The sequence below is a fragment of the Zootoca vivipara genome, chromosome 1, assembly GCF_963506605.1.
Source record: "Zootoca vivipara chromosome 1, rZooViv1.1, whole genome shotgun sequence".
NCBI lineage: Eukaryota > Metazoa > Chordata > Lepidosauria > Squamata > Lacertidae > Zootoca > Zootoca vivipara.
In genome coordinates this window covers 38,652,664-38,679,119 of record NC_083276.1, presented here as the reverse complement: position 1 = coordinate 38,679,119, position 26,456 = coordinate 38,652,664, and the positions used below count along the sequence as shown (strand labels likewise).

The following is a 26,456-nucleotide window of genomic DNA, read 5'->3' as shown; positions in this document are numbered from 1 at the left end:
TCCATCTCAGCATGCAGCTGCAACTCAGCTAGGTAACAACCCAGCACAACCCCGCTGCCTGCTACTGCTTACTACTGTAATTGAGCAAAACGCAATCAAGATTACACCAGCATTTTTTGACAGCCAGGTGATTCAAGAGCTAGCAAATAAGAGTTCTTTTTTTGGGGGGGGGGCAGGTCTATGCTACCAGACTTGCATCAGCTCCAGTCAGCAAGACCAATGGACAGGGATGATGAGATTAGATTTGCAGGAAAACGACATCTGGAGGGCCACAGGTAAATAGAGACTTTCATCAGAAAAAACTCAGTATGAAAATAATATTATTATTATTTGAATTTATATATCACCCTATACCCAGAGGTCTCAGGGAGGTTCACAGAACAAAATCAAAATATAAAACCACAAAATATATAATCAAAATAAATCCACCAGTTTCAGTAGCAAAAGCTATTACTCTCATAAGTTTGGATTGTTTTTGGATGTGTAGAGATCACACTTACATTTCAAATCAGTGAACTTGGCAAAGCAAAATGTTTCTTTGGGTTTAAATTGTCTTTCAAGGCAAAAAGTAACTCATAAAGGGGCAAAATCTTTCCTTGAAACTGCACATGGATAAACAGGATTCTCATTTCTAAACCTGTCAGTCTTTGACTTTCCACCTGCTCTAATTTTACATTTACATTTTTAAAGCATATTTTAAGAGCATGCCTAATAGATTAAGCATTATTTTTAACTAAGTTCAAAGGGAAGGAAAAAAAAACCCTGCAGCTTTGCTCGTGCTACCTGATTTCACTATGGCAACAGAAGAAAAATGGTAAATTCTAGAGATTAAAAGAGCTATAATTCCAGTTGAAGGAGTAAAAGTAAGAATTACAATTCATTTGTAATTCCAGGTAATTTACACCACCTTTGAACTATTAGTTAATTTTAAGAACCTCATTTTCCAAGCATGGAAACTCCTAAGATATTACACAAAGTGGATTGAGAAGTTTGAGTAGGCATTGTTTTCTCTTTACTGTATTTATTTGTTCTGGCTTAACGCATAAGTATTTATGTAGGTATGTGCAAATTTACGGAAATGTTGCTCTATAAAGGCTTTTGCTTTTAAATACTGGTCTTAAAATAATACTTATACTTAGGAGACGATAATCCAGGGGATGATGGATTTTAGGATGTTTGCTTGATCACATAAAATTAAACCTCTAAAAATCTTCATAGGATCTTAAGATTCTCAGGTAATATTCCCTTTAGCATTTTATAACTCACGGGTAAATTACGGTAGCTTTATTTCAGTGCGGGCCACAAAGAATTCTGTACCGTGGTTGCACTAAAAATAGAACGACAAAGTGTAAATAGCGGGATCATTCTATCTACTTACTAAGGTATTTATATCTTGCCTTTTTAGGAGGTGAACAAGCTCTAAGAAATAGCTAACAGAAAAGAACGCTAAAAACAACACAAACTAAACAAAACCACTAACCCCAACCACTAACTGAACAGTTGTAAAAGAGAGAGAGAGAGAGTGGCTAAAACATATATTTTGTCAAGGAAATGCTAGAACAAATTAAACAAAAATAAGCTAGCAGAACTTGATGCTACTTTTCTATGTACAATGATTTTGTGTGTGTGTGTGTGTGTGTGTGTGTGTGTGTATGTATGTAGTATAATTTTTTAAAATTTACTTTATACATTTGGATGCAATCCACTCCCACCACAGCAGTAGCTGCCTGTTGGTTATGTTGGGAGCAAGGGCCACTGTAAACAATAGGACTTACTACCGAGTAAGTCAGTTACAAAACACCCATTTAAATTAATGGTTCAGGACCAAATGTAGCCTAAATACCGTGTTTCTCATATTATAAGACATGTCTTATATTTATTTTTTCCTCAAAAAAACACACTATGGCTTATTTTCAAGGGATGTCTTATTTTTTTCCTTCTCCTCCTGGCGCGGCTGGCATTGCTGCTGCGCCTATCACTATGTCTTATTTTCGGGGTATGTCTTATATTCCTTGAATGCTTAGAAATCCTGCTATGGCTTATTTTATGGGTATGTCTTAAAATATGAGAAACAGGGTATGACAATGTATGAGGGCTGTTTCATGCTAGGAAAAATCCTTTCAAGATATACTCCACTGGTTGGCCCAACTGTGATGAGGATAGCAGCTGCCATTAAATAAACAAATCCTTATGTTAATAGGTTAAGTACTTGGCTATGCACTTGATAAATGGGAAGCTAATATAATCAGTGGCAGTAAGAAACCATACAATTGGTTGTTGGCAGAGCTAATCAGAGCTTCCAGTTTTCACAAGGGTAAAGTTTCAGAAAGATGTCAACTCTAGGCCTTTTGACCTAGATGAGACTTTGGACATGCCAGCCTTGTGTTCTGGTAAACAGGCTGGAACTTAGAGTGCAAATCAGTAACATGTGCCCTTCACTAATAGAACACATGGCTTTAAAATTAAAATGCAATGTGATCGAGTGCTTCGGGATATTTTAACAGTTAAAAGAGAATGTGGCCAGATAAAATGCTTAGGTCACATCTTTTATGTCCCCTTCCCTTCCCCACTGGACAAATTCAATTGTATTGTATTTCTTTAAAATCTGCTGGAAAAACAAAAAGTTCAGTTAATTATTTCATGGTTGATTGTCTGGAGGAAACGAGGATTTTGTGTTTTTCTCTACAACATATGCCACCTATTAGATAAATAGGTTTCACTACATCCAACTAACAAAAAAGAAAAAAAGGGAAATGACTTTGCAAATACATGAATGTAATAAAAACAGCAGTAATATAGAGATAATTATTTTTTTTCTAAAATGCTACATTTGTATTGAACAGAATAATGGACACACACACTTCATCTGCATCTATCTACACGAACACACACAAACTAAATATATGTATATACACACATACTAAATATCATTAATCAATAGTTTTATTCCAGCTTTGAAACAGATGCTGAATTCATAAATTCTTCTTCAGATAGTGAATTCAGTTCTTAAGTGACAATATGGTTGGAGATGAAAAATGAGAGGGGTGTACCAGCATCTTTGGTGGAATCCTGGAGCCTGCAGAAGTACAAAGATGTTCTGAATTACACTGGGTCAGTTTCTACATGGCCTCTATAAACATATTTCACAGTTGAGCAAAATGCTCTGATGGTTCTAGTCTACTTTTCTGTCATTCCAAATGGGAGACAGCACAACTAATCTGCAGAGTACTGCAACGGATACTCCCTGGGACTGGGCAGTGGTCACTGCACACCATAAGTTGCAATCTCAAGAGCAAACCATGGACAACATGTTAAGCAAAACCATGGCTTAATTCACAGGAGCACACCAGCAGCAGGAGGAGGGGAGAAAGAGCAAAATGGCTACTGTCTCTGTTCCAGGAGCCCGCATGCTCTTGTGTTTGCACTAAGCCATGGTTTGGCATAATGTTATGTCAGACTGGGCCAGAATAACATGAACACGTGAGACTGATTCTGAAGCATTTACAGTCATACCTCTGTTTAAGAATGCTTCTGTTGAGTACTTTCAGTTTAAGTACTCCGGGAACCTGGAAGTGTTTACTTCCGGGTTCCGCCACATGCGCAGAAGCGAACTGCGTGCTTCACGCATGCGCAGAAGTGCTCTATCGGCGCTTCGGGCACGTGCGCTAATGGCGCTTGGATTAAGTACTTTTCGTGGAGTGAATGGCAACCCAGAACCAATTAAGTACTTAACCCGAGGTACCACTGTATTTAAGGGCCCTAGAGTCAAAGCGATAAGAAGGAAACAGCAACTTGGGTGGCAATGATGCTGCATTTTTTTTATTAAAAAAATCTGCAGTTAGATTATTCATGAGAATCAAGTTAGCATGACCAAAAAAGAAAGCTAAGTGAAGGAAGTTCACATGGACAGACAGAATGCTGGACTTAGATGTGGGTTCAAAATCTTTGCATAGCTCTGAAGTATGCAATTAAGTAACTACTGTACAGGACAAATTGAAAAAAGAATGAAAAAGCCTTTAAAAATGCTGTAGAAAAAGAGGAATAATTATTAGTGAGACCTGGTACATACATTGCAGTATGGAGTGCTCCTCTTCAGGGTTCCAGTGAGGCAGGCTCATATCCTATGTCCTGATACTGCATTCCCCTCACCCTTCTCTCTGGTTTTCCGTCCTTTACCACCAATAGTTGCCAGCATTTGCTGGCCACTGAGCATTCTCAGTCCTCATTGGGGTGTTTTGGGTTCTCTCACAGGGCTCCCCTCCCCTTAATTTTATTTTTTTATTTTTGGTAGTTTGGACTTTGCCCAAGCCTATTGATACCTCCTTATTGTTTGTGGATTGTGGCAATTTGGTTATATCAATAGTCAGAGGATAAGGCTGCTCTTTAGCATACAGGATAAATACATAAGCAAATATAGATGGTTGCTGATTACTTTGGGAAAGTGTTCACTAAATCGAAGGAAAGGGGTAAAATGAGAATCCAGGTCAAAATATACAGCCAAACCATACAAATAAATGATGGATATATAAAATTACTCTGCGTTTATCAATAAATGAACATCAAAAGAATATATAAATAATAATAATTAAGGGAAATAAGGGGGAAAGTAAGATTATGAAAATCTCAAAATATAAATATTTCAGATTTAATAATTCTACTTAATGTTCCAGTATTTCAGCAAAACATTAAACAAATGCAAGTTATTTTTGTGATGTAATTAGTTACACATGTCTGTAACCACAGGTATGTAAACCATAAAAAAAACACCACAGGTATGTAAACCATAAAAATTGGAATATAGTTCAGGGAAAAAAGCATCAGGAAAAAAGAAGAAAAAAAGAAAGCTTTTAATAAAACACAAATGAGAAAGTTGCAGTCCACTACTCTGTGTTAACACCTCTGGCTTGTAATGGATGCTATCACAGGATTACTATCCAGATTTTGTTTATTTTTCAGTATATTGGGGGTCTGAAAACCATGCTGTCTTACACTTCTGTTACTCTGTAACCTTAACTATTATTCCCACTGTGTAAAAGCAAAGCACAAATTTAAGGTGACAAAGCACCAGTTGGCGGATGTGAAGTACACTACGAAAGCACAAACCTCTAAAAGCTGCATAACCATTATGAAATAACTGACCTATATGAAACTGCTACCATGGTTCACAAATTTATTGTCAGGTTCCAGCCTCTAGCTGTTCTCTGATTGTTCTAAATACTTGACAAACTGAAGCCTTTTCACTTTCCGTTGAAATTGCCTCATCTCCCTGTCAGAGCGCCATGGGGGACTCCATTACTTTTCCGACTTCTTTCCCCTACTGACAAGTCATTTAGCTGGCTTCTTGTTGTGAAAGCTGTCCATGTCAAATTAGCCAGGGCCCCTATTGTCCTTATTACCACTCGAAAAGCCATCATGAGTAATGCTACGGGGTCCCTCAGTTGTCATCATTTGTCAGAAAGAAAGGGAGTGTGGTTACATATAGTTGACAGGTAATTTCAGTGTCTACAATTACCCCAATTAGTCTTGTCATAAACAATTCGATAAATGCACACCAATACAAACAGATAAACACACCAAGGTCTCTCACTATTAATGTTGCGTAATGGGTAAATCAGTGATATAGTGCTATATTTTATTTATTTCTTTAAACTATCCTCAGCTGTACGATGGCAGTTGCTACCTGGTCAGCACAAATTGTACTATCTACTTTCATTAGCTCATCACTATCTGAGAATAAGAAAGGCTGTGACAAAATTCATTTGGGGGGTGGGGAGGAAAGGGAGCAGATTGCCTAAAGCAGGTGTTATAACAAAGATAAAACAAAGGTTTTTCAGTTCAGCACCGCCATGCCTTTAGAAGTGATTATGTTAAAAAATGAAAAAACAAGAAATGCTCTGGAAAGAGAGGGGAAAATACATTCGTTCTGAAATTAGAAGCACCTGATTTTTTCAGCTCAGTTGGTGGTGTGACATATATTTAACAACATGTATTAAAGGCTGATACTGAGAACCAATTATTTCACTCATGGTATTAGCACTATTTCCTTCAGATATATAATCTAAAAGTGTAAGAGATACACCCCAAAAACACCCAAATACATCATTCTTCAACAGACCTGATAATTTCTGAATTTAGAACTATTTGGCTACAAGTTTAATAAGTTCAATATAGCTGACAGTGAGTGATGTTATGATTTTACTAACCAAACACTGTCAGTACCAATTTCTGTTTCATAATGCAGTACATATCTGTTTTAACACAGCATACTACAATGCTGCAGTGTTGAATTAAGGACTATGAAGCTTATTCCTGAGCACCTTACAAAAAAACTGTCCAAATCTCAGTTTCTCTTGAGTCTGCTGCACCCTGTCTATTTGCTGACCGCAGACTTAAGTGACGGGTGGAGAACCCAACAGAAGTATGTTGTTGTAGGAAATTGCTTTTGGCAACTATTTGTTCAAGCTCAAGATTTTTTTATTTTTTTTTATACCAACACTAAGAACCCAACAGAAAACAGGACAGGTCTCCCTAATGAGTAATCTATTTTAGCACAGTCTTGTCTAGGCATGACAGTTTACTGAGAGGCTTGAAAAACTCGTAATTACCAGTGTTACAGGGCAATTAATGTATATTACACTGCACTACTCATGGCAGCAACTGTCATTTTCTCAATAAAAATGAGTACTCTTCAGCTAAAGGTGACATTAATTGGGACTTTAATGACTATGCAGAGGAGCTGAAGCCAAATATGAACAAAACAGCGATTCAATGAGCAACTTCAGAAACGAGAAAATTGTACTAAAATGAGATTAATTGCTGTTTAGAAAAAGGAAAGAACCTAAAAAGCTATTAAATTGCAGGGTTTGGGTGCCCGGGTGATGGTTGTGATGTTAATCTTGCATTCTCACAGCAGGCAAATATTCACTAAATTCAGAGCCTTTTGACAGCAGGAAAAATCATGTATGCTTAACTTCAATCCATCAAAAATATATTTCAGCTTTTATCAGTGTTCTAAATACTTCTGCAATTTCAAAAATTACTGCTCCATTCCTTGGCTGTCATCATGCAAATGTGAACACTGTCAATATTGCTGTGAAAAATTCCTCGGCTTCAAAAGGCTTACTTTGGTGATAAAGAAAGAAAAATGTGAAGATTAGAATTGCAAAACACACACTACTAATATAACAGAAAGCAAACAATAGGAATGTAATATTTAAATTGTGGAAACTGCTAAAATAGAAAATGATGGGGTGTTTGTATATGTGTGTGTGTGTGCACGCGCGAGAATGCCAGTGAAAAATAATTTCTGTAAATCTTTGATAGCCTATACATGCATATAGTTAATTACTTATTAAAAATAATCAGGACATAATTTTGCTACTCAACTTCAGGTGATACAATTATTAAAACAGTTCTATGGTTTCTAAAAAACCTTTATCCCTTCCACTTAATACTTGAAGCAATTATATAATTGCTTTTCCTCATAGCTCTTTCAACTGTCATGATGACTGTATACATAAAACATTGCATTTAAACTCTGACATATAAGAGGGATAAACATAGGTCTGACTTCCTTTGAAGTTTTGTCTTCAGAAACTAGAAATTTTAAAACAGAAAATTAGTTTAGCTATTGAGTGAGGCATATGGATTCTTTACATGTGTTAAGCTTTATGCAGCTTTATGCAGCATTCAATAGAAAAGCACTGACATTATGGTATTTCACAATTTCCTTTTCTATAATCAATTCTGTTTGTTCTGCATTTTAATAATTAAACAGCTATCTCATCTATAAACTTAAGGACACACACATATTCTTCTGGTCCTATTAAAGAACTGCATCCAATAAATGCCATAATAAAGGAGTTTCTAAAAGCAGTGGTCTCTCCCTCCCTCTCTCATGTTTTCCATTAGTAAGGTTTTAACTATTTCCTGCACAGTTATGCAAAGTCTAATTGGCCAGTGGTGCATTCAGAAAGAATTCCTAAATACTGTAATGTGATTATACACGATTGTATTCAATTGTGTCCCACACAAAGTAGAGCCATGAAAAAGAATGAATTTAATTTAGCCAATGTCCATTAAACTCAATGGGTCTACTTTGGGTAGAACTAGCATTGAATATCACCTACAATGGTGTGGTATTCTGCTGTAACCTAAAGAAAGCCACAATTCCCAAACTCTTTTTTGGGATGCACCTGTCACTTCTTCCTCACAAATCTGCCTCCACACTCAGGTGTCCTGTACTTATGGTCACTATAGATGCTTCAGATGATATTACGGCCCATTAGTCTGCTGATATTGAGAAAACTTGAGGGCAAATCTAACTTTTGTGCGAGAGAAATTTGAGTTCAGTCCAGGTACTAAGAAAGAAGTCCTGAGCTAAGCACATGTTATCCGACACACTTAACTTTGACAGTGTAACCCTATACTTGTCTACTTAGAAGTAAGTCTCAACTAGTTCAGTGGGGCGTATTCCTAGTAAAGGGGGCTACAATAAAACACACAACAAAGAAAACAACACCAAAGCAAAATCCATTTAAAAGCAACAGCAGTAGATGTCATAAACATACATCTTAGCAGGAAGCCAGAGATGGGACGATCCATGCTTTATGGGAAATGCTCTTCTACGCTATTGGTGTAGCCACTGAAAAGGACTAAGACCAACTGTGGGGCAGCTCCAGCAAGCATGGCCAATGGGAGTTTCAGTTTAGCAACAACTGGAGGGCCAAAGGTTCCCCATACCTGGTGCCATGCTTCCGACTTCCTAATAGTTCTTGGCTCACTTGGCTATATGACTAAATGCCCATGGAAACAGATTTCTCAGGTGGTCAGATCTACACAAGCAGTGTCTGCCTTTCTGCCCCCCTCATACCCAATGCAGCACCTTTTACCCTTCCAGAGGCCTCTTCTGAGGCTCAGTAGACAGTGGGATACAGTGCAAGGGTTAGCATAGGAGGAAGAATCAGGATAGACGAAAGAAAGTAGTTCCTCCCACAGCACATAGTTAAACTACAGAATTTACTCCTTGAATATGTTTTGATGGCTACCAACCTGCACGGATTTAAAAGGGCTTTAGATAAATTTGAGGAAAATAGACTATCAATGGCTGCTATTCATGATGTCTAAGAATTGGTGGTGGTATGTCTCTGCATACTAGTTCCCGGGAAGCACAAGTGGGGAGAATGCTATTGCGCTAATGTTCTGCTTATGGGCTTCCCATAGGCATCTGGTTGGCCACTGTGAGAACAGGATGCTGGACTAGATAGGCCTTTGGCTTGATCCAATAGGAATCTTCTGACTTGCAGTAAAAAAAAAAAACAATCCCAGTCATACTTGTGTATGAAAAATACAAGTATGCATTAATGAATGTTGACTACTCTGTATGTAGAAAATGATAATACAGTGGCACTTCGCTAGACGAACGCCTCGCGGCACGAATTTTGGGGGGGGCAGACTCGCAAGACGAAGCAGGGCGCTGCGAGGAGAAAGTCAGACCGAGAGCCCGCCCACCTCACGCTTCTGCCATCGCCCGGAGCCCACCGGCCTCGCGCTTCCGCCGCCGCCATCGCCCGGAGCCCACTCGCCTCGCGCTTCCGCCATCACCCGGCTTCCGCAGCAGCCGGATCCCCCCTCACTCACCTTAAGCCTGCCTGCCTGCGCGCAAATGAGCTGTCTGTCTGGTTGGGCGCGAGGGTCTGGCTGCTGGGGAAGGAGGGAGGAGCCTCTCCCTGGCCCTCCTCCTGCTTCCCCCTGAAAAACTTCTGGCCGTGGCGGGTGAGTCGGTACCTTTTTTGCGCTCCCCTCATAGGAACGCATGAATTAAATTTCAATGCATTCCTATGGGAAACCGCGCTTCGCAAGATGAAATTATCGCAACACGAAACGACTCGTGGAACGAATTAATTTTGTCTTGCGAGGTACCACTGTATACTAATTGTATGACGATTTAAAGCCAAAAGAGAAGAAATGGGACAGAATTGACACAGAATGGCAAGATGAGTCTCCTCTCTGCCTGCCAGGATAAAAACTTTTGAGGCCGAATGACTACTATTTTGTCCTTCTTTGAATACATTATGAAATAGCCTTAAATAACTGTATTAATGTACTTCCCCCCCCCAGCGCACAATGAGATTTATGAACTGAAAATTGCAGAAGTATGGGGGGAGGGGAATTTTTTTTTTTGCTTTTTTATTTTGTAAATGCAACCAGATACATGGTCTGAAAATACAGGGTTGCATCTGTTTGTGCAAGCTGCCTCTTCCCAGCTTCTGTGATACCTCCTTCCACTGCCACCCTTGGCATGTATCCTACTCTTTTTCTGAAGGTCTTACTCTGGATGCAACCCAAACTATTTAAGAAAATTTACAGTGCATGCCTAACCATGTTCTACTAAGAAGTTAGTCCTACTGAATTCTCTTTCTCCAAACCTTTATTAGCCATTACAGATATAGACCATCTTAAAACACCCATACACATTTTTTTTTTAAAAAAATATACAAAGCAGCAGCCATATAAGATATATAGTAACAGAAATTTTCATTGGAGTGTTTTCCCGCTAAACCGTGCCATTCACTACTTCAAGAGATACTATTGACAGAAACTCAGCCACCCTTGCAGTTACCTCCGGTTTAATATCAGACAGGTAGAATTTGATATTTTCATTGTGCCATGATGTTAAACTACCCTTCTGAATTCAATGGGACTTAGTCCCAGGTTACTGGGGCAAGTATTGCAGTCTTTCAATTTTTTCCAATCGTTCCCTGGATTAGGGCCAAAATTTCTGAATTGTGGAAATAGCTAGTTCTGAAGAACTAATTTTAAAATAATTTCCTTAGCATGACTGATAAGAATATGATAAGAGAAAGCAGAAAAGACTGAGAAAGCCCAACAAATAAAAGTAAATTTGTTAGGACAAAACGTTTTCACCTCATAATAGGATAGGCACTGGGAATTAGAGTAAGAAGGATGTCACACTGTGTCTAGGAAAGTGTGCCTAGGATTGCAGTTTAAGGGAGATAGTAATACTGTATACTATCAACAACTGGAAGATTTTAATTTCTTATTCTGTTTTAACTTTTTCTTCAGAGGTTTTTTTTGGAAGTAGTTATTAATTCTTTCTTAGTTTCACAAGATTGACTTATTAATTAATGGTTCAAATCTAACTGTTCTCACCATCATTAATAAATTAGCAGTATTTTAAAAAACACATACAGGCTGCACTTCTAACCACACTTATCTGGAAGCAAGTCCTAATGTAAAACCAGTGGAACTTAGTTGCATGTAAATATGCTTAATACCAGGATAAACAGTATGCAAACTGCTTGAATTTAGTGTTTTCCAGTTTGTTCCAAAAGCTACGTCCTAAAACCAGTACAGGGACCCAGGTGGCACTGTGGGTTAAACCACAGAGTCTAGGGCTAGCTTATCAGAAGATTAGCAGTTCGAATCCCTGCAATGGGGTGAGCTCCCGTTGCTCGGTCCCAGCTCCTGCCCACCTAGCAGTTCGAAAGCACATCAAAGTGCAAGTAGATAAATAGGGACCGCTCCGGCGGGAAGGTAAAGGCGTTTCCGTGCGCTGCTCTGGTTTCGCCAGAAGTGGCTTAGTCATGCTGGCCACATGACCTGGAAGCTGTCTGCAGACAAACGCTGGCTCCCTCAGCCTATAGAGCGAGATGAGCGCCGCAACCCCAGAGTCGGACACGACTGGACCTGATGGTCAGGGGCCCCTTTACCCTTTACCTTTAAAACCAGTACAGTGTTACCTCAGTTTTTGAACGTAATCTGTTCTGGAAGACCGTTCAAGTTCTGAAATGTTCGAAAACCGAAAACTCAAACTAGGCCTCAGAATCTTGCACTTAGTGGAAACCCAATGGCATGTTTGACTTCCGAGGCGTGTTAGAAAACCGAAGCGTTTACTTCTGGGTTTACGGCGTTTGTAAACTAAAATATTCATCAACAGAGACGTTTGAAAACCAAGATACCACTGTATTTATGTTAGGACTTGGTGTTCTCAAGCAGGATATGTTGATAGGGTTGCCAGACTCAATAGAGGACAGGACTTCTGTGCCTTTAATTGCCCTGCTCTCTTTTGAGTCTGGAAACCTTAAGCAGACCCTTTGTTTAATTTCCAAACAAAGGGTTTGCTGGTTTCTCTTTAAGGTTTCCAGACTCAAAAGAGAGCAGGGCAATTAAAGGCACAGAAGTCCTGTCCTCTATTGAGTCTAGCAACCGTATATGTTGAATCTGGGAAAACTAGAGTTTAAATTTTTGTTTTTCCAGGAAGCTCTTTGGATAGCTTTGGGCAAATCACTATCCTTCAGCCTAACAGCACAAATTTGTTGTGAAGTGAAACAGGATAATTTATAAAAATGCACTGAAGTGTCAGCATCCAACAGGTATGATCTGAAGGCAGCTGAGGAAACCACCTTGCTGAAGCCAACTGTCAGTGTGTGGACAGAAGGCCTTTTGGGAAACACACGTGTATTGCCTTAAGTCCCATGATGGAAGAAAGGTGATATTATAAAAGTAAGGAAAAATTATATTAAAAACAAGAGCTGTTTTTTTTAAAAAAATCAAATCATAAGGATTATATTAGAGGCACTTTGTGTGAAGCTGGAGAACAAATGACACGAAAAAGAAGGAGTAAAAATTTAAATTATCACGAAACAGCATTAGGCAACTTATAGTGTAAGTACGCCGAAGCCTGGAGTTTGCAATTTCATAGTCAATGAATAAATCAAAAGTCTATAAAGAATTCATTTTTGAAAGAATAGAATAGAAACTATTATGAGGAGCTCACAGCTAAGAAAGTGGTTCTAAACAAACAATCATATTCTATAGGCAGGATCCACATTTTGCCTTCCATCCATCTATCCATCCATGGAAGGCTTCTGATGCAGCAGAGTGATTCTGGTGGCAGGATGGGGTGGAGAGGTAAGTTTGCAGCATTTCCTCTCTCTTCCCTGCAGCCACCTCTCCCACAATGCTCTGGAAGGTTCCTCAGACATCCATGACAGGATAGAAGGTGACATTGAAAACTGCAACGGGAGGGGGAAATCAGCAAAATGTGCCTTTCTCTCTCCTACCAGCAAGAGTGAAGTTTGGATCCAACCCAAAGCATGGTGGTGATTTGGAATGATGCCGACCCACTCTGCCTTGGGTCCTGTGCTTATAGAGCACAATATGAGCAGACCTAATATATGGAGTTGTACACCACAAATGATTAATCCAGATTCTATTGCAGTCTATTCTATTCTAGATTCTATTCTATCTTTTGAATGCCACCCCAAGTGGGGGGGGGGGAATCACCTGGTACTATCTTTTCAGCACCAGGTGCAGACCCTTTTATGTACTCATGCCTTTTAACAGCTGCTATGAATATTTTTTTAAAATAAAAAAAATCTTACTATCCTGGTTTTATGTGGCATTTGCCTCAGATTTAAATTCTAAAAAAAAAAATGTTAGGAAAGGAATGTAGGCCCCCGTATAAACATGAAACTGCTGTTTGACTAAAATAACGAGACAGCAGAAATACTCACTTATTTTGGCAAAACTATTTGTGAAACAATCAGTTCTGCTAGTGATAGACACCTTGTTTAAGGTCAAAAGAAGAGGTCTATAGACACGAACAACTGTTGCAACTTTTAGAAGAGTGTACAAAGGTAAAATGAAACAAGAGTCTCCCTCCTTTGCTCAATTCACAGGTGTTCGTGAAACCACTATTCTAAAGTTAGTGGAGTAAATTGCAAACACATCGTTTATTTTTGTCATCTGGTTTGTCTTAATCATGATCTAAAAATTCATTTATAAGCCTGTTTACAAAATGCCATGTTTATATCAATATCATATGCTGCTTGCTTGAAACTGTACACATTAAAATGAAGAACAGAAATCTGTGTAATGGTCAAAGACAACCAATAACAAAACCACTAAATTCTAGTTGTCAAACATAATTTACAATGTATATTTTTTTGCTTTTTCCTGATAAAACAGAAATTATTAAAATTAAAGTGATATGGGTGAGTGTTTATGGCTTCCTATTAAAAACCTGACTTACAGCAGTATCCATTTAAGTTTAAGGGAGAAGAAAATCATATAGAGATCTCTGTGCGATGGCCTGGTGACTTTATATCCTCTTGTCAAACCTCAGCAGTTTTATTTGTAGTGATACATGTTGAAGAAGGTTGGAGGTTAAAGTTGATAGGAGGGCCAGCAGGAAAGCCAACCAACTTCTTTCAAAAGATTACAACCTTTAACCTATTTGTGTCTGTCGGCAGACGCTGCCGACTTTACAAGTGCACATTTTATATACACTTTAAGCTGAACCCCAAATTCTAGAACATATGAATGAAGTAAACACACTTTGCACTTTATTATAGTCATAGACTTCTAATGTTACTGTCACACATGCTATGTCCATACTCTGACTACAGAATAATTGTTTCAAAAACCAATTTGGCCTTGTAGCAGTCTACATGCAACAAAAAAAATCTATTCATGATTTAGAAAGGGTACTAATAAAAAGCAATTCTAGAGGAAATATTCACACGAAATATGGAATAATATTTTATCTTCACTCTTGGTATCTTTTTTCCACACAAATACACAATGCTGCAAGATCTCATGAGGTTCACAAACAAAGCTGGACTATGATTCTGCAGCCAAGCATTCTCGAAAGGTGAGACATAACCATTTTTTATGAACTTTATAGATCCTGAGTTCCAAATACTTTGCAGGAAACCTGGACTAGCTGTGTACCCATGTGTCACCATTTACAGCAAATAAATTAGTTAGATAGTTTTGTTAGATAGTTTCAAAATCTTGAGTACTACAATACAATTTCTGTATCCTAAAAACAAACCACTACACAAAATTACAAATAAAAAGAAGTATCAACACAACAAAATGTAACTGCTCCTAGCAATATATGTATACATGTATTTTTTTCTTGGAATAAAAATACAGTGGTACCTTGGCTGTCAAACGTAATTCCGGAAGGCCATTCAACTTCCGAAACATTCGACAACTGAGGCGCAAAGGGCGGTCGGCAAAGTCAATGGAGAAAAAAGAAAAACACACAGCAGAAGCCGTTCGACTTCTGAGGCGCGTTCCAAAACGGAAGCAATTACTTCCGGGGTTTTTGGTGTTCGAAAACCAAAACGTTTGGCTTCCGAGCAGTTTGAAAACTGAAGTACCACTGTAGTTCACTTTCTATTATCAACTCGTGTGAAACGGCCATCGTTCATTGGCATTTTCTTCACATGCAGATGGATCCAGATTAAATCTTTGGCATACCCAGGTAGGGCTGGGAATGTCCCCCGTTTGAAATTCCCTGGCCATTGCCCATACTTGCTGGGACTGATGGGAGATGTAGTTCAGCAACATCTGGAGGACCAAGGGTTTCCCACCTTAGATATTCTCATCCCAGTGTGAGTGCTTCTGCAAAACTCTTCCACATGTCTGTGCTCCACAAAGAAATGGCAGTATATAAATACCTAATAAGGAAAAATGCAATGCCATTCAAATGAGACTTCCTAACAAGTAAAAAACGAATAAAACTGAGCAGTCCATGGGAAAAAAAGGAATTGGGGTGCAAGAATAATTGTAGTGGAGCATGCTATATAGTGGAAGCCTACCACCTGCAAAGTCCCACTGGCAGGGTTATGAGGTGTAGGGGTGTGAAATTCCCTCATTTCCACCCAGCACAGAGCTTGTAATGGGTTGGTACACAGCCTAAATGCACACATGACATGGGAGCAACAGGGCTGCATTATGTTATAATAATAATAATAATAATAATAATAATAATAATAATAATAATATATTATTTATACCCCGCCCATCTGGCTGGGTTCCCCCAGCCACTCTGGGCGGCTTCCAACAAAACATTAAAATACAGAAATCAAACATTAAAAGCTTCCCTAAACAGGGCTGCCTTGAGATGCCTTCTAAAGGTCTGGTAATTGTTGTTTTCTTTGACCTCTGGTGGGAGGGCATTCCACAGGGTGGGTGCCACTACCGAGAAGGCCCTCTGCCTGGTTCCCTGTAACTTGGCTTCCCGTAGCGAGGGAACCGGCAGAAGACCCTCGACGCTGGACCTCAGTGTCCGGGCAGAACGATGGGGGTGGAGACGCTCCTTCAGGTATACTGGACCGAGGCCATTTAGGGCTTTAAAGGTCAACACCAACACTTTGAATTGTGCTAGGAAACGTACTGGGAGCCAATGTACGGTAGGTCTTTCAGGACCGGTGTTATGTGGTCTCGGCGGCCGCTTCCAGTCACCAGTCTAGCTGCCCGCATTCTGGGTTAGTTGTAGTTTCCGGGTCACCTTCAAAGGTAGGCCCACGTAGAGCGCATTGCAGTAGTCCAAGCGAGAGATAACTAGAGCATGCACCACTCTGGCGAGACAGTCCACGGGCAGGTAGGGACTCAGCCTGTTCTATTCAGATAGATCCCTGTGTGTGTGTGTGTGTGTGTGTGTGTGTGTGTGTATCCGTATCAATTTAATATCTATAGATACTAGAAGTAGAGTTCTAGTTTTAAAAGCAAAGCATTTCCTCAGAAGGAATACATTTCTCTGATTTGATAGTCTATATATTAATGCTTTGTACCTCATATTACCCATGTACCTTTTGCGATGCCAATTATTCTGGGTCCTACAAAAAATAAAGCTGCAATGCTTTGGGTATGATTTTTGGTTGTTTGTTTGTTTTCACATTACTAAGTGCTACCGACTCAGGGATGCACATTTCTATGGTGGTGAAATTTCAAAAACAAGAATTATGTATTAATAGCTCAACTGAATTGCTCTTATCACTACTGAACCTCTGAATCTGAATGACATTGAAAACACTGCACATAATTATCTCAACACTAATTAATGCAGATGCAGTAGAACATTTGGAAGAAGGAAACATGTCACATAAGGCACTAAATGCTCATATTTGTTTTCAGTACAGGTGATGCCATTTTCTTTCGGTTGAATTCAAATGGATTTTATGAATGCTGTGGCAAAAACTAGGTACAGAGTAGTATACGAGAAGGATATCCATTTGGGTGTTACTAAAAGGTAAATGGAGTATTAAAAAATGCAGTATTTTGGTCCAAATTCAGACTCTCACTTTGGGTGGGACTTGGTTGGTTGGGATTTTGGCTTTCTCAGGTGACCTCCCCCCACTACCTTTATATCTGTTGGAGCAATCAGAACAGGGCTGTTCTCTGAAGCTTTTCCTTCATATACTGGGAAATAGAGCACACCAACAAGTCTCCAAATATTGCACGACAACTAGTTCATTATGATCTCTGTTGTTGCAGGAAGTCTTGTGAAGCAGACACTTCTGTGCATGCAGATATCCTCAGGTCCTAGTATCTCTAGTTATAAGGCTACCTGGCTAACGGAAAAGGACGTTTCACAAAACCCTCAAGAGCTGCCACCAATCAGAGAAGACAATACTGGGCTAGGTGGATCAATGGTCTGACTCAGTATAAGGCAGTCTCATACGTGCCTGGGAATTGGGAGTGTTTTTGCTCTTTTCCTCCTAGTGAAAACCGAAAAAGTAACAGGACCTCTGTTTTTTTGAGAATGAGGTGTTGTAGGTGTGTATAAGTGGATCTGAAGGGACTGGTTCTCCCTCAGGTAAGACAGCATGTGAGTAAGTTCAACAACCTCAAAGCAAAGGTTCTATATGGATGTGCTATCAGATGTGGATGGCAATTGGTAAGATAAGGAGAATGATTTATAAATAAAAAAGGGACATTGTGGGATAAGAATTAAACGGAAGAAAGACTGAATGAATAAGGTAAAGTTAAAAAGGTAAATGACCCCTGGATGGCTAAGTCTAGACAAAGGTGACTATGGGGTATGGCGCTCATCTCACTTTTCAGGCCGAGGGAACTGGCGTTTGTTCACAGACAGCTTTCCGGGTCATGTGGCCATCATGACTAAACCGCTTCTGGCACAACTGGACACCACGAAAGAAATCAGAGCGCACAGTAACACCATTTACCTTCTCACCACAGCAGTACCTATTTATCTACTTGCACAGGCGTGCTTTCAAACTCCTAGATTGGCAGAAGCTGGGACAGCAACCGGAACTCACCCCATCACACAGATTTGAATCGCTGACCTTCCAATCGGCAAGCCCAAGAGACTCAATAGTTTAGACCACAGCACCACCCACATCCCCCTACTGGATGATTACACAAGCACTGATGTGAGAAGGAAACAGACAGGGTTGTTTCTCTATATATGCTTGCAGATTTCCCAACAGGCAAGAAACCAGGCAGATCCACTCCCAGTGCAAATTGAAAGCACATGGCTCCCCCCATAGACTCATGGGAACTGTGATTTGTTAAGGGTGCTGGCAATTCTAGCTATTTAAAGGAGAAACTACAGTTCCCAGGATTCTTGGAGGGGGAAGTCAGTGAATGTGCTTCAAATGGAGGGCACACCCCTCCTCTCAGCATGCAAAGACGAAGCAGAAACACCAAGGGGGAGGGCATAGGCTTGATGAGGAATCAGAAAGAGGAAAGCTGAGAGGAGGAGAGCACTAAATTGTCTCCGATGGTGGACTCTGGCAGTCCTGCCAATGCTGCTGCCTTGCCCCATCCTGGTGAGTGGCCGTGACACTGCTGTCAGAAGGGTGGTTCTGCACCTTTGCTACTCTACGCCAGCTGCTCCTATCATTTATTGCACGTGCTCAGGTGTCTTCCAGTTTGCCTCCCTGCTACATGCAGTATCTTGGCAGGCATCTGCTGTGTTTGGCTGAAAATGTGCTGCCTCTGCCACACAGCATTCATGTCTCCTGGCAACGTCCCTTCTCCATGCTAGTCATTCCCATCTTGCTGAGATGCCAAGCCAGTCTCTTCAGCAAAACAGCCTTCAACATCAGTTCACGTACCAAAACACATAATTTTGAGATTGCGGAGGTATTGTTACTTATATGTAAATACCGCCAATTCATACAATGTAGCATGGCAGGGTACAACGTCGTATACAATGAAACACCATAAAAACAGTACGAAATGATCCAAACAACTGGAAGTATGATTGAAAAGTCTAAATCTGACTCTCCCCACCCATTTACACCTTGCCTTCGATCTAGACTCAGAAATGGGTTCAGGAGTACCTGACTCTACAATTACTAGTAACCGGGCAGGAGTACATAGGATCACAGGAAGAAATCTACTCTCTACAAATCCAAGGCAGTTCACAATAGATTCCACCTTCTTCCTCTCTATTGCCTCTTCTGTATCAAATTTCAGTTCATTGGAACCTGGCTTTTTGTCATCACTCTGCAAAGCAGTATGCAGATTAATAGCCACACATAGTCACAAATAAATAATAATTAATAATAATAATAATAATATTTTCAGGCAGACTGCTTCATCAGTAGAAGAGACGAGAAGCAGGGCTCATTCTATCAGCACTGCACATTCCTCCTGCCCCAGAACTGTTTCCGTTCCAACTGATCATTTTAAGAACTACTACTTAACTTTAGGAATTGGCACCTACTAAATATGTGGACATCTACTATGAAGACATTTTGCCAAAAGGAACTTTTAACATGGGTGCTGCCAGCTGCCAGGATCTCTACAGCACAGCAAGTGAGATGGTGAAAAAAAATCTGACTCTGTCCTTATGCTATAAAAATATATGGAATTTAGTTATTGCAGAAAAAACAACACATAGATTATCCATGTTATGCTGATTAAAATGGGACAATTGAACATCTGAACATTTCATCCTTAAAACTGCTCCAATTAAACACATTCAGAAACCTAAATTATCATACGAATGAAGATGGAACTCATTGTTTATCTTAGGCAATGCATGGAGCTCCACAAATGGTATAAAGTAGGAAGTTCTTCAGACAGGAATGAAATACAAGCACATGTAAGGTGACACATAGTGAGTAGCAGGATTCAAAATCTCCTGTGGTTTAAAGATCATTGAGCGCCACTGAAAAATCTTTTCAAGAGTTTAACTTGAAAGCCAAGAGGCTCAATTTTTTCTCTACTACATGGAAGAAGGAACATTATGAAACTATATAGAAAACTTGACAGGATAAAGTGGAATGGCATCACCGAAGTGAAAAAAGTAAATCTCTCCTCTAAGACCACAGTGACCAATCATCTCTGCACACCCATTCAAAAAATTTAGTAGCTCATACTTCTCTGATGCTACGACATGCCCTATAAATGCCCACCCATTATTACTGACTGCTCCTTGTGCTCTTTGGCTGTAAAATATCCCACTCTTGAAATCCATCCTTTTACTCGGAACACTTGCCAATCCATTTCCAGCTTCTCTTAAGCCTGTGTGTGAAAAGCATCCGAAACCGAAGTCATTTTTTTTTTTTACCATTGTGTACTCCTGTGTTTAAAGCTTGTGTTTAAAGCTTGAGCCACTTCATAATCTCCTGCCTTGGGAGCAGCTCTTGGGAGCTTCCAGGTTCCCCCTCTGTATGCCTGGGTTATCCTTACTGAGTTAACAGTAAACCAGAGAAAGCCTTAAAGGTAAAGGGACCCCTGACCATTAGGTCCAGTTGCGGATGACTCTGGGGTTGCGGCGCTCCCGAGGGTTTTGGGATGACATGTGATGGGACTGCCTTGCAAACTTCCCTTTCCATTGTGCAATACATCTCTTGAACCAAGCCTAAACTTGTTAGGGTTTCTTCGCGTCACCTTCTTGCAAGGAATTGGAGAGTATTTCAAATGAAAGGTACCGTATGTAAGTTGGGTTATTCTGATTTAAAATATCTAATAGATCATGGATCGGGACACGTGGAGGCAGTAACAGGGATTAGCCACAACAACGCGCCACACCCACAAACCCCGCCGCCACGAGATCCTGTAAAACAGGGGGACTCTGAGGCTCAGGGGGATCTGAAGGGGGCCTATTACCAGACAACCCACAGAGTCAGGCCAAGGGGCCCTCCAGAACTGCGCCTATCACTATGTCTTATTTTCTGGGTATGGCTTATATTGCACAAATGCTTAGAAATCCTGCTATGGCTTATTTTATGGGTATGTCTTATTTTAGGAGAAACAGGGTATATACTACAACTGATTGCAAGCCTCTGTGTCTTTTTTTTAATAAAAAAAACAACTATGCACTTTCCCTCCTCAGTTTAAGTCCTTAGATATTTGCAGTGGCCCCCACCACATTTACAATCCCCTACCTTCCCCTTGCCACTTCCTGGGTTTTTTATGGAACTGAACAACTCGGGTGCTTCAGAACGTGCCTTCTGTTGCCAGGCCCTTGCAGGGCCAGACAGAGGCCCAGGCCAGGTGACCAAGGCCCCCTTTGGATTCGGAGGCCTGCGCCAAGTGGCCCATATGACGCCCTCCTTCTGTCTGGGCCTGTTTGTTGCTACGGGGCTGTGGGGCTTCGCTATTTGGACCCCCCCGGTCGGGATTTTTTAAGTAGTTCTCTGCGTCCCAGGGCGCATCATCACCCCCGATCCTTAATCTAAATATATAGAAATGTTCACGATGCATGCTCAGGGGCCAATGTATGGAGATACAGGGGGGAGGGGACAACAGAGGGCTCAGACAAAAGTAAACACTGGGAAATGGAACCCAGAAACTGACATTTCCTTCTCCAAGGGTGGGGGCCAAGGTATGGAGATACATGGGGGAGGGGCCAACACTCCCCAGGGACAACAGAAGGCTCAGACAAAAGTGCATGCTGGGAAATAGAACCTAGAAGCTGACAGTTCCTTTTCGAAGGGTGAGGGGCCAAGGTATGGAGATACAGGGGCCAACACTCCCCAGGGACAACAGAGGGAAGGGTATCCTACTGAAACACAGGGATGAGCCAGGGTGGAGGGAGGAGGGGCAGGATACGTCATGGATCGGGACAAGGTAGGGTGGGGGAATCACAGGAAAGAACCACAGCAATGTGTGGTCGGGTCAGCTAGTTGTCTATATAATAGTAGCTAGTACAATTGTATAATCTATCTAGTCTGTTCCAATACCCACATTAATCCCTATGGGTAAACAAATTTTCCCCCAGTTTCTCTAGCTAACTGAACATCTTGTCAACTGCGTTCAAAAAATCTTTCTTCCTCATCTCAGACAGCATGTCTAGCATTTTAATTCTCATACAAAGTGTAATATTATAGTGAGGGTAGTATTTAAAGCAAAATAAATGTTTCATAGTTTATTAAGAGTAAGGGCTCATCTAGATGTCCATTTGTGCCGTGATTTGTAGACACAGGCCTGCGATTTCTAAGCACAGGTCTCTGTGTGGGGTTTTTTGCCCCGCTGGGAAAACCTGCTGTTTACAGCTGAATCAGAACAATTGTCAGGTGGGTTTTCCATGAATTTCCTCTGATACAGTGATAAACAGTGGGTTTTTCCAGGGAGAGGAGTGGTAGACAAAAACTCTGTACCCGTGCCTGGAAATTATGGGCCTATACCCAAACTGTGGCACAAATGGAAGTCTGGTTGAGCCCCAAGAGATGAGTGGGTTGTTTCTTCCTCCTTCAAAGTAACTATTTATCCTCATTGAGGCTTCACAGAGTATCTCATATTTTAGCCTTCCTTACAGTTATCTAAACCAGGCTTGAATTTATTTACCTTTTCAGAGAAAACAATTAAAATATAATATGCCCAGAGGCTTGTGCTTTCTCCTCTTCTTCCCCTGTAATTAAGCCATTTTCACACACTACTTCTTTGGCAATTCAGATTACATGTTAACATTCATGCAGTGAGACAATTTTGAATCTAACAAGCGCATACAACATAAAATTTATCTACCACTTTATTTTAAAAAGCCCAGTTGAAATCACATAATGAACTTACGTAATAGATGGACTGAAAATCTTACTCGGCTACGTGTGATCGCCAATGAAGAAGAAGTTTACAAGGACCAACACTGAGTAGACTTGACAAATGCTACTTCATTTTTAAATTGAAGGTCGCTTGCAACTTTGCAACTGACACTATAAATTTGAACAGTGCTATGAAAAACTAAAGGGGGGTTACTTTTTGTTGACTTAAAAATATTTTTAACGGATTCTTTTGTTAAACAGTGATTTGTTTATTAAATTAATAGCCACAGCACTAAAATATTAGAATAACAGGTGACAATGGAAGAATTACAGGAATATTACTTTGTAAATTTATAATAATAATAATAATAATAATAATAATAATAATAATAATAATAATTTATTTATACCCCACCCATCTGGCCGGGTTCCCCCAGCCACTCTGGGCAGCTTCCAACAAAATACTAAAATACAGAAATATAGTAATATAATAACTTATATGGTCATAAGCAGTTTAAAAGAATTAGTTTAACTTATTTTGTTTCAAGTATATTTATACAAACATACAGGAGTGAGACACATGATTAACCAGTAAGGACTGCTTAGCTAAGAATACAATTTTCAAAAAGTATTAAATCTTAATAACATGAAACAAAATCATGTGGAAGGCTCAAAAGCAATATGAAATAAAATTAACAAAAAATCAAGAGAGGGAAATTCAAACTGAAATGCATGATGGGCAATTAAGGGCCTATTTTGACAATTCTAAGTGGTCAAGTTTTTAAGGTATGACAGTGAAACCTTAACCTATCTATAAAGGAGTGATAAATGAGGCATTTTGTGTCATTACAGTCCCATAAATCACTTTCTTTAACTGCTGATGGCTTTTATCAGATCTAACCTTTTCAAGCTTCTACTAGAGTGCTAACATTTTCAACTCTGACATATGTGCAGTTTACAAATTCTGCAGCTGATTAACTCTGGACAGAAACTCACTGCCATCATTGTCTTTATTCAAGTGGGGTTAGAGCTCCAGTCTCCAAAATTCACAAGACACTCTTACAGCACAACCAAGAGAAACAAAAACAAGAACACTTTAATCCATAGCCATGTCTGTGGAATCCAAAACAAATGTGTTTTTTGGGATCTTCTTAGCGCTGCCACACATCCAGCTCTATTCTGTGATTATGAACACATTTGGAGTGAAACTGTCAGACTGCTAAAAAGTATGTGGTCCAAATTCAAATTTTGTGGCCTGTGTTTCAGTTTAGTGTTACATCTAGAGGCCAGCAATCAGTGTGTACACTTTGTTTTAAAAAGACACACTAAATGAAACTGAAAGCTAGCATATTGTTTTTAAACCAACAGGTTTAAACAATAATACAATTATCTGTTGCTGTTAGTTATTTTGAAGCATCCTATTAAATTCTTACCATATGAATGCATTTAGAATGCATGTATTCTAAAAACAATTATGGAAGCAGGCAATGTACCGTATTTACTCGAGTTTAATGTGCCATCGAATCTAATGCACACCTCAAGTTTCACAACCTTCAAACCAAAAAAAAGTATTTGCTGGTGAATGTAGATGCGCCATCAAATCTAATGCTCACCTTAATTTTCGCAACATAATTTGGCCAAAAAAGGTGAGCATTATATTCAAGTAAATACGGTGACATTAGCAACCTTCATAATAATGTTAAAAAATTGAAATACTTTGTGCTAAACTAAGCATTTGGGAAGAAAATATAAAAAGTAATGTTTTGAATCCTGACGCCAGAAACAACCAATTGCATAGAAGTCATATAGTGTTCAGTAAAATATATAAAATCAAGAATTGCCTGAATGCAGCATGCAGTATGTATGGCCTATCTTTAGCTAGTTCCAAGGTATGGTCTGAAGTCAGATGAGGCCACTATTTTGCTGAAGCCAAGTCTGGATCATGACCTCAGGCATGTGACCTAGAAATCATGTGGATTCCATGGTAGAAGAAAGTTGGGGTATAAATGTAGGGGGGGGATTAAATATATTCCAGGTTACTGTAAAGTTTCAACATAATACAGTCATATCTGAATCTGGAGACACTACAAATGTGTATCGATTTAAATCTGATGCACTTACACAAATTCAAAGCAAAATGTTCACTAAAATTCAGCTAGAAGATGTAATTGATATAGACACCAAAGCTATACTCACATTTAAGGAGATACTGTCTTAAGTAATATTAGTCATGTTGAAGAAATCCTGATGTTGGTTGTGTGACCACTGGAAGCCTAGTACTTCAGATAGTATTAGTTTTGATAAGAACTAACTACACATCGGACCTAAATAATGAAACCTGAAGAGACAGGCTCAGGCCACACAAATAGGAATGTCCGCAGAGATCCTCCGGCAGCAGATTGCCTCTTTTTGATAAATGACAAACCTCAGAGAAATAGTGGGTGACAACTTTTTTCAGCATCACATCACGGCTAGCACAGCCTTGTAATGTCATCTCAGACTGCCCACAACAATGCATTTATTTCACTAATAATGTAACACATGCAGCTACAACTGAGATGCAAATCCAGGTACAGCAATGCGTATTTAAGACAAAAGAATTTTTTATCATTTACAACAAAAGCATGCGACTTATTGGTGTTTACATCAAAGATGATGCTTTGATAACAAAAATCAATTCAGAAAGAACACATTTTTTTATAATACAGGACTTAAAGAAAAACTTAATATGGTCCAAACTTGCTTTATATACACTTAAATATTGAAATTTTCATGAATAAATATACCATAACTGCTGCCATTGGAACTAGTAATTACTTGGTAATTTCTTACCTCAAAATGCACTTTTTTGATTTACCCATTATTTCTTACCAAGTAATTATGGGTAAATCAAGAAAATATGCATTTTGAGGTGAAAGCAACCAGAACTTTACATCGAGGTCTTGTTCCTGGTCAGGCACTGCCAATTCAGCCCCCATGAGTATATATGTGAAATGCAACACACTATACTTATTTTCATTAAACTGCATTTGCAATTCAGTCTATTTGGAGAGGTCCTTTCCCAGCTCTTCACAGTAGTAGCATTTGGTGAGGAACTTCTTTGAAAGTCCAGGTACATTATGTCAGCCAGAGCACCGCTTATCTATATGCTTGTTGACACTCTCAAAAAATTCTAATAGAGTCATGAGATAGGACTTGACTAGCAGAAGCCATACTTGCTTTGCTTCAGCAAGGCATGCTTTTCTACAGTGGTACCTCGGGTTAACAACTTCATTCGTTCTGGAGGTCTGTTCTTAACCTGAAACGGTTCTTAACCGGAGGTACCATTTACATAGCTGCCAAGTTATCCCTTTTTTACAGGGATTTTCCCTTATGCTGAATAGGCTTCCTCGCGAGAAAAGCGAAAACTTGGCAACTATGCATTTAGCTAATGGGGCCTCCCACTGCTGCTCCCACCGCCGCACCATTTCTGTTCTCATCCTGAAACAAAGTTCTTAACCCGAGGTACTATTTCTGGGTTAGCGGAGTCTGTAACCTGAAGCGTCTGTAACCCAAGGTACCACTGTATATGCTTCGTTATTTCATCTTCAACAATACTTTCCACAAGTTTCCCTGGGACAGATGTTAAACTCACTGGCCTGTAATTTCCAGGATCTGCCCCTGATTTCCCTTTTTAAA

At 39.7% G+C, this 26,456-nt stretch overlaps 1 protein-coding gene across 5 annotated transcripts in view; it reads right to left on the bottom strand.

Moving 5' to 3' along the window:
* The window catches only part of CDIN1 (CDAN1 interacting nuclease 1), a 136,431-nt gene that overhangs the window by 24,652 nt on the left and 85,323 nt on the right, over positions 1–26,456 (bottom strand). The window contains exon 12 of one of the 5 annotated variants that reach the window (XM_035110478.2): positions 2,084–3,076. The exons of the other annotated variants lie outside the window; for them this stretch is intronic. Coding sequence (XP_034966369.2) covers positions 3,007–3,076 — 70 coding nt within the window. The 3' untranslated portion in view covers positions 2,084–3,006. Of the gene's footprint in view, positions 1–2,083; positions 3,077–26,456 lie in introns of those variants that run through there. 5 annotated transcript variants of the gene reach the window in all.